Below are 9,715 nucleotides of genomic sequence, written 5' to 3' on the forward strand. Positions count from 1 at the left end.
ACCAAACCCATGTGGCCTAACTTCCCTGATAAACTTCTACACTTCCCTGATATAACTAAACGTCGTTACGAGAGTAAAAACGATATTAAGCAAGTCCCGTTATGTCCATTTGTAGATGGTAAAACCCGTCTAAATATTTATTATTCATATACAATAACTTATTAGATAACCCACAAATTGCAAAAATTAAAAACAAAACTAGTTTGTTTTTAGTACTACAAAATAAAATTAATCATACGCAATTTTTTTCATTTTGGGCAATAGTCATCGTATAAAATGCATGAGGGAAAAATCATCTCCCATGCAGAAACTTTCCATTTCGTACAAAATTTGAAACATATCTTTCCAAGGGTGTTGAAACACACACACACACACCACTTGAGAAAAATGGTAAGAATCTATGGTTTTTTTTTTTTTTTTTCTTTCATGCAATCATAGAGAAAAATGACAAAAAATCAACTTCTTGGCAAGGAATGATTATGCCAGATTCATGATTGAATCCAAATTCTTCTTCAGATCTTTGTAGTAGGTCTTGAAACGTAGGATGATCCAAGCATGATATTGGTACGATGTATCTGCTTCGCCTTTCTCCTATGTATACCACAAAATGTCCTTTTGGGACGTCGTTTGGAAGGCAATTGTCATCACTGTTCTTGCCAAAACTTGAGCACCTTTTGATGATTTTCTTGAGAGCTAATGCTTGAGTTTGTTTATTGTTCGACTTCCTGAGACCCATTGTTATGGAGGTTCTGGTAGCGCCGATGGTGGTGTTTGTGGTTGCTGTGGTGGTGGTTTGAATTTTGAAATGGAGAGGAAAGTATTTATAAGGGAGAAGAGAGGGGCAAAAGCATGTGGAGTGTAGGGGCAGGTAGTAAACAAGGTAGTTCACGGGTTCACCTCTTTGAGCTTGCCCTACATTGGTATCCCTCCTTACAGACATCAAGGCCCAAAGTCTTTTTCTTGATTTATGTGCTTTTACATATATACATATACATATTTGAATATAAAGAGAGACCCAAAAAACACCATCACCTTCAAGAGGTCATGTTGTACGGTAATTTATAGACAATATATAAAAATAAGATTCAAATAGGCATTTAAACAAGTAGAAAATTCGTCTAAGCTTAAATGTCCAGTTGCATATTTTGGAATTTATTATTGTTTGACATATTTGTTATATACCGTAAGAAAGATGAATCCATTGTAGTGATAGTTAATTAATTATAATCATACTATACATATATGCGTGTGTTTGAAGAAAACGCGTTATATTTGTGTGAAGAAAATTATGTGCATGTGTTTGATGAAAACGCGTGATGGAAGAAACAAAGTTTAGAAGATTGTCTATTCGAAGCAGAGTTTTAATGTTAAGTCGTATTCGTGCATTTATGATTTGTCGTCTGAGATAGTTTTGTGGATAAACAAGCACTAAAAGCAACGACCAATACATAAATCGTGGTTAAAACCACAACAAATCGCCCCAAACGCAATACTGGCGACAAATCGCCACTAATGAGTCGTGGTTATTATCCCAACGCTACTGTTAAGAAAACTGCCGCTAAAGAAAATGGTCGCATCACCAGTAATATACCATAAATCCCCGCTAATGACCACGTCATCTCTAATCCTACAAAAGTGGCGGATAACATCATATCCCAATCATTTTTATGGTGCAACAACAGGGGAAAGCTGGCCAGATTGGAGTTGCTCACCATTCTCCAACATCAAATTTTGATTATGTTCTCTTATTGTATTTTTCCTTCACTCTTGTACATTTGCCTGCGTAGCTTCTTGCTAAGCGTGGTGCCTTTTATTTATTTATATATTTATTTGCCTTTCCAAAAAAATGAGCAAGTCATAATACCCAAAAATGGCTGCTACAAACGTAGCCGTTAATGTTTTTTCTTTCTAAGACAAAATTAAATAAATCGTCCTTGTGGTTGACACAATTGATCAACTTTGGTCCCTTTGACAATTTTTGTGAATATACGATCCATGTAGTTTTAAAATCTTGCAAATATAGTTTTTTTCGTTAATGGTGTTAACTTTTTCAATTAAATCCTTATGATTTGAGACATTTGCACTTTCTACCATAAAGACCATTTATACACTTTGTTCCAACCACAGGGACCATTTATGTAACGTCATCTATTATTTATTATTATTTCTAATTAATTTATTTATATTACTATAGATTTTTTTAACGTTCTGTTCGAATGAATTATTTAACTTTTTTATATTTTTTTCTTATATTTTTTGATATTTTGTTCGTGTAATTTTATCTAATTTTTTGACATTTTTTTAATAGATTTATTAATATTTCTTTTGACTATTTGTTTAAATAATTTCTTTTAATTTTTTTTTAAAATCTTTATTCGAATATATTTGATAATGTTTTTTTTCTACATTTTGTTTGTTTGATTCATTAAAGATTTCATGGTGACTGTAATCATAATTCCTAATTTAATTCATTTAAAATCATATTTTTCTTTTTTTGTTCTTTTAGTATAGATAACGTTTTATAACTATTATTTTATAATTCAAATATATAACTATATAACAAATATAAAATTGTATAATTATTATTTTTAAACCTTTTATAAACATTTTTAATAAAAAATATACAAAAGTTGTTAAACGTAAATATGACTAATTTAATTAGGAATACATAGGCTAATCTAAGACTATCTCGTAGTCTTGATGAGAGTGTCCATGTCATTTCATATTGAACTTCTCCTGTTGGGCAGTATTCCTCCACCATCATCTCTTTCACATTCTCCCAGTCCATTGAGTTAGCCACTGATAGGGTCAGTGACTTAACATGGTCATTCTACCTTGTTAGGGCTCTGTCGGAGAAGGTGCATGCAACAAACTTCACTTTGCTCCCTCCTGGGCACATACAAATTTCGAAAATTGATTCTGTTTTCTCAAGCCACTGCATCAGAGCAATAACTCCCCCATTTCCATTAAAGGATTTGGGTTTGTAGTTCATGAAGTCCTTGTACAAACACTCCCATGGGTATCCATGGGTAACTGTGGGGTTAGCTAGGTGGGTACCGTTACCAGATCCACTGGCACTACTTGCGCGGATTTGAATTACAATAGTTGTTACTGTGGCTGCTACCACTGTTTGGAAAGCAGAAGGATCGTGTTGTGGTGGTGGATTCTCTATTGTGTTATTGACTCCGCGCCTTATAGGTCTACCGCGAGGCATCTTTTCACTATAAAGAATTCAAGATGAAATGGCGATGGGCCTATAGCAGTGGTTATAATCTGAATGCTGATTAACTAAGTTATCCTAGTTTTGAGTGTACCATGTTCCGACTTTCATAGGGTTCTGAAACAATTCATAATGGAAGTGTATATAAAATAAACTTTATGAATAACTAAATAAGTAGTGACTACTCTCGAATGAATTTCTATGAATTGCATAACTGTTACCAGTTGTTACGAAAAATGAAATAAACATAACACATTGAGTTTATTAGTTATTAGTGTGACACATAGGACGTTTGGTTTCTTTGGCTGATCCATTCTCGGAATTCTCCTCATGATTCTCTTCTGGTCCCTCTTTGACTCCTTTGTTGACTACTTATGATGGATTGGTTACATCTATCTATGTTTTTCGTGCGAGAATGGGAGTGTCTAAAGAATCTACAACATTATATGAAACATTATGGGGTGATCCTTACTGGGTTCTCCTATAATCGCGCAGTGTATACAAGTTGTATATAATTTAAGATTAAATAGACCTTCAAATAAGTGACCCTACTCTAAAACCACAACCAAACAAGGAACAGGAAGTAGAGCATAGATCACAAATTCTAACTCTATAGAATCTCAATTTTATAAAACCTTGAAAGTATACACTCAGAAATTATAGACCTACCAATAAAGGTCTTTTAATTTTCACATAAGTTATTTATAGTTCCTAAAATACTCCTATAGTATTTTAATGGTATAAACTTGGTAAGTTTTTAACTTGTTATCGTATAATATCATAAAATACTCCTATAGTGTTTTAACTTTAGGTTCTGTTCTAGAAATCCTTTGTATATAGGGTTAGGTAAGCTTTAAGTCTGTTGCAACACCACATCACTCCCAAACACATGTTGGTCATATGTCAAATAAATATAGTTGATCAGGCTATATTGATCCCAGATATGATTACATAATTGTCCAAGTTTGACTGCAATGTCCAACCTTTAAATAATTTTGTTTTGTTCTTCTTGTGATGCTTGTTCCAGTGTGTATGCATGCATGTATGTATGTATGTATATATGTATGTATGTATGTATGTATGTATGTATGTATGTATGTATGTATGTATGTATGTATGTATGTATGTATGTATGTATACTTATATTATAAAATTATAACTCTTGGTAAGAGTGTTTTAATCCCATTGTATTTATAGTTGTATATCTTTTATGGGTTGATATACTCAGTTCAATATAAACAATGCTCTGATACCAATTTGTCACACCGCAAACCGGAACGACGGAAACGTCCGGGGGTGGATGACTTCATGTTAAGTATCACAACACAATTCATCATAGTAAAATAAGCAACAACATCCATTACATTAATATTAAAGTGTTTACATCGTATTCGAAACATGTATGATTAACTCCAAAAGTAAATAACATAATGAAGACATAAAGCTACTATGCTCCATCTTCTGAATCCATGTGCGTGTACCTGTCTACTAGTTTCCTGAAAATACAAGTGATTTTGAAAGAGAGTATCAACATTTAAGTTGGTGAGTTTATAAATATTATTGTTGTAAAAGGTATACTCTATGTTTTTTTGGAAAAGTTCACATGTTCCTCCAGAAAATCCTATATTTTCTGATGTGATGAACGATAAGTAAAAATGACTCTTACAATTCCTTCTATGAGTACTTAATGAATACAAATTATATATAATCCAAATCAGACAAACAATCAATTATGTGAATCTGGCCTAAGCCCAACACCAAACAAGGAATAGGAAATGAGGCGGAAGTCACACATCCCATTGTTTCTTAGATCCTCGTTGTATATAACCCTGAAGTATTCACCAGGTGCTTATAGAGTTAACTGTAATAGTTCTTTGAGATATGATGAAAATATATTTTTAAGAAAATATTATATTTTCTTTAATAAAATGATAACCACAATAGTTCCTTCAACACTTACTTAGTTTATACTAGTTATATATTACCTAATATCGAACGAACAGTGAAATGTGTGAATCTGCCCTATGCCCACAACTAAACAAGGAATAGGATGTAAGGTGGAAATCATACATTCAACTGCCTATCGAATATTATTTATGTATAACTTTGATGTACAAACTAAGGAATTATAGACTTAACCACTAAAGGTCCTTTATGTTATACTAGTTTGTTAACAAGTGTTGAACCATTTATAAAAAGGTTATTAATTCCATTTGCTCTAATGTATACCGTTGTTTTCAGAAAGTTCTATTGGAATATTGATTACTTTTGATATAACAATGTTTACGATAGAAAACCCTATGTTTTCTATAAAACGAATTTGTATTCTTACTTGTTGCAATATTGAAAAGCACAAGTACAAATACTATACTTACGGTAATGATATTTAGTTTTGATGATAAGTTAGACTGGCTGAAGAGTTGGTTGATTTGGAAACCTGATGTGACGACACTACCCTCATATGATTACTTAATACATACGAGTTGTACATAACCGAGATCGAACAGATAGTTGAAAGGGGTGAATTTGCCCTAAGCCCACAACCAAACAAGGAACATGAAGTAAGGCAGAAATCACACATTCCGCTGTTTACCAGACATCAATTTTGTCTAAAGCTATTATTCATATTGAGTAATCACATAGTTAATATCCCTTGAGATTGTTAATGAAAAAGTATAATACTACGTAAATATATCGTTTTATCTAGTTGTAAGTTTTATGACCATACTATTATATATGACGTGTAATGGATGCTAATATTATTTATGACTTTATCACCCGAGGACCTATCGGTCCAACAGTAGAGGTGAGGAATTTTTGGTCCCATATAGATCTATACACAAACTCATGCTCTCCCTCATGGAGTGACTCTTGTTCATGAGGGTAGACTTCCACTAGTACGTATGTAGGTACCCGAAGACATGTCTCACAAACTAAATTAACGAATTTACAAGTAATAATGTGAAAACTCTTTTTATAAATAACATATAAGTTTATAAAAAGATTCTTTTGTTCCATAAACTATACTTATTATGGTTTATAAGCTTATTTCTATGTTTTAATGAGTTTCATGTTTTAAATACAGTTCAATGGTAAGAAAGACATAATAAGCAATTTATATTTTAAAACACAACATTCTTTGTGTTTTACTTGTATTCCCCCAACCCCTAAAGCATTAAAAAGCTTGGAAAAATATGGGGGTATGAACTCACTTTATGTGAGTGATTAGATTGAAGATTGGAATAAGGATTTTATACTTACGAACGAAGTCCCTGAGCACAAACGATTCGTAAATAACACATTACTATATATATATATATATATATATATATATATATATATATATATATATATATATATATATATATATATATGCATATAGTTAGTGCATTTAACGTCTAAGGTGCAAAGGAAACAGCCTATGAAGTAACGAATCAAAACTAACAAAGAAGTGTTAGAAACGAAAAGTTAAAGGCTGAAAGTTGATCATGGCTAGACTTTTTTGGGCTTACGGCCCCATGAAGGGTTCACGACACATGGAAGTTCACGGCCGAGAATCAAGGAAAAACACTTGAAGATCTTGATGATTGGTGAGTGTTTGAAGGTCCTAAGTGGTATACTAAGGAGATGCAAAAGGAAAAGGGATGAAAAGAGTGAAAATGGTGTTCTTGGGATATGATACTTGAGAGAGAAAGTTGAGTTCACAGCCAAGAAGTGAAGAAGTGAGAATAAAATTGATAACATATATATATATATATATATATATATATATATATATATATATATATATATATATATATACACATATATATGGGGAGGTGTTTGCGCCGAGGAGTTCATGGCCGTGAACCTAGGTTTCAAGGTCCGAAGCTTGATCACGGTCCGAAGAGGTTCACGACTGCAAGGAGGTTTGTGGCCCGGTCTAATTTAGGAGTGAGGGTAGTGTTGCAACAAATCTAAAACTTACCAAATTTATATACAAGGGAACACTAGAACTAAACATAAAGTTTAAAATACCATAAGAGTATTTTATGATACTATACAGTAACAAAAATCTAAAAAACTTTTCATCTTCCAATACCAAGGACCTCTCGAATCAAACATATAATTAAAATACTATAAGAGTATTTTATGCACTATAACTAACTTATGTAAAATTTAAAAAAACAAAAGACCCTTAGTGGAAGGCCTATAATTGTGAAGTGTATACTCCTAGGGTTGTGTATAATGGAGATTTTATAGACTTAGAATTTGTGATCTTCGCTTGACTTCCTATTCCTTGTTTGGTTGGGGGTTTAGAGTAGGATCACTTATTCGAAGGTCTATTTGATATTGGTTATATAGAATCCATATACACTGCGTGATTATAGGAGGACTAGATAAGGATCACCAAATAAAAATAAGAATGTTTTATTTATCTCATATATTCTTTAGACACACACATTCTTACACAAACGACACACCTAGACATCGCAAACAACCAACAAAGGCGTCGTGGCAGAACCACAAGGAGTACGAAAGTGGAGAGATAAATTTGGGGATTAACTCCCCTAATCCAAAGGAACGTAATAGTTGCAAATCCACTTACTTTTGACAGTTCCAAGTGTCTGGCAGATACACTTTTGGACCATGGAGTCCGCCAATGTGTAATGGCCTCCATTCCTGAGCCAACAAAAGGGGGCGACTGTAAGTGAAATTCGGGGAGTAAGAAAAAGGGACAATGAACTCAAGAGCCCTCGAAGAAACAACATATTGTTTCTGTTCATGCTGCCACAACACCTACCACCCCAACACCAGTAAGACAATATGATAGGATTCGCCCAAAACGCAACAAGTGCGGTTTTCATCACTATAGAGCCTACCGAGAGTTACATTATAAGAATTGCAACAAGAAGGGGCACACTGCTCGTTTCTATAGGGCACCGACACAAACAATCTCCCAGGTCTCCGACATTGCAATAAGCCAGACGTGTTACGGGTGTGGCGAACCTAGAAAGTACTGGAGGGATTATCCAATAACAAGAACTCTGGTGGGGATGGAAGAGTGCGGATGATCACCGCAGGAGAGAACCCCCCGTAATCACCTGTGAACAACGGTATGTTTTCCCAATAAAGATATTTAAAGCTTTAGGAAATAATTATAAATTACTCTCTCGTCTGAACGAAACATATCATTCATATAAAAACTAAGGGCCCTTGCAGGCGAGCTATAATGGCTTAGTGTATACATTAGGTTCATATATAATTGAGATTTTAAAGTCTTAGAGTGCATGATTCCGCCTTATTTCTTGTTCCTTTTCTGGTTGTGGATTTAGGGCAGAGTCACTCAGTCGACACTCTTATTAATCTTAGTTATACATGACGTGTATACACCAAGCGATTATAGAGGAACCTAGTAAGGATCATATTATGAAACTTCATTAGTAATAATCGGAGCACTCGTATTGTTAGCACTCGCTAAACGCGGTACAAAATATACGTAGTAGTAATAACAAGGATGGTGACAACCCGTAATTCCCTATCATGTAAAAGTCAATAATATTCAAACATATCAAACAAAATCAAACTTATTGATTGTTAATTTAATTACATTAAATTAATGTTTTCGATACATATAAACACTTAGTAAAATTTTTGTAGAAATAAGAAGTTGAAACCCAAGGAAAACCGAGGATTCTTTCCTTAACCGAAAACCCTCGCAAATCCCTTCTTTCTTCAGACGACAAACCGAAGGCAGCAAGCCGTTTGCAGCCGAGAACCTTAAACCACAAATGTGCGAGGCCGAGAACCGCCTTCGGTAGAAAACCACTCCGGAGGGTTTCCTCTTCGGACCGAGAACCTCGGATGCTTATATTCTCGGTTTGAGTTCCCAGCCGAAAAACCTTCCTTGGTTTGTGTTCTCGGGTGAGAATCACTAACAGCCACACTTTATGCTTCTTATATACATGATGTCTGAAAACACTCCTCATTTATACAAGATTCAGCCGAAAACTTCCCTTTTCTCTCAAGTATCGTCAATCGAAGCCTTCCGTCTCCTCTCAAGTATCATCAACCGAAAAACCATTGATTCTTCTTGAAGATATTGCAAGTATCATCCATTGATCTTGTTATCTTTCCAATAACACCTTTCAATTTTCATAGATTTTGCCGAAAACACCCAATTTAGCTAGCTTTCATCAAAAGCACACGAAGAACACAAAAAACACCCACACACTATTCTAAGGATTATTGTAAGTCTTTTTACAATAATTAAGTGTTGTTTAACACTTTAAACTTCAGTAGGTGATCTAATTTATACTTAATATAATGTTAATATAAATTAGGATGCGGTTTTATTGCGAGTGTAACTTGTGGAAATAATGCAACGTATCTTCAACCGGAAACTTATAAAAGGTGAGTTCATATCCCTGCATTTTTACTATTTTTCATTGTTTTAGGCGGGGGGGGGGGGGGGGGGGGAATACAAGTCTAACACAAGAACACTATGTTCACAAT

At 34.0% G+C, this 9,715-nt stretch overlaps 1 protein-coding gene across 1 annotated transcript; it reads right to left on the bottom strand.

Moving 5' to 3' along the window:
* Window positions 1–270: 270 nt before the first annotated feature.
* Window positions 271–810, bottom strand: LOC145033778 (auxin-responsive protein SAUR50). Its single transcript, XM_078982319.1, has one exon. It carries the CDS (start codon window positions 734–736, stop codon window positions 425–427), a length of 312 nt encoding a protein of 103 aa, XP_078838445.1. The 5' UTR covers window positions 737–810; the 3' UTR covers window positions 271–424.
* Window positions 811–9,715: the final 8,905 nt, after the last annotated feature.

This window comes from Lactuca saligna, chromosome 3 (genome assembly GCF_052625555.1).
Source record: "Lactuca saligna cultivar CGN05327 chromosome 3, ASM5262555v1, whole genome shotgun sequence".
Classification (NCBI taxonomy): Eukaryota; Viridiplantae; Streptophyta; class Magnoliopsida; order Asterales; family Asteraceae; genus Lactuca; species Lactuca saligna.

Bases quoted from the DNA above. Each gene is read 5' to 3' on its own strand.
- LOC145033778 (XM_078982319.1), bottom strand. From the start codon at position 736: ATGGGTCTCAGGAAGTCGAACAATAAACAAACTCAAGCATTAGCTCTC.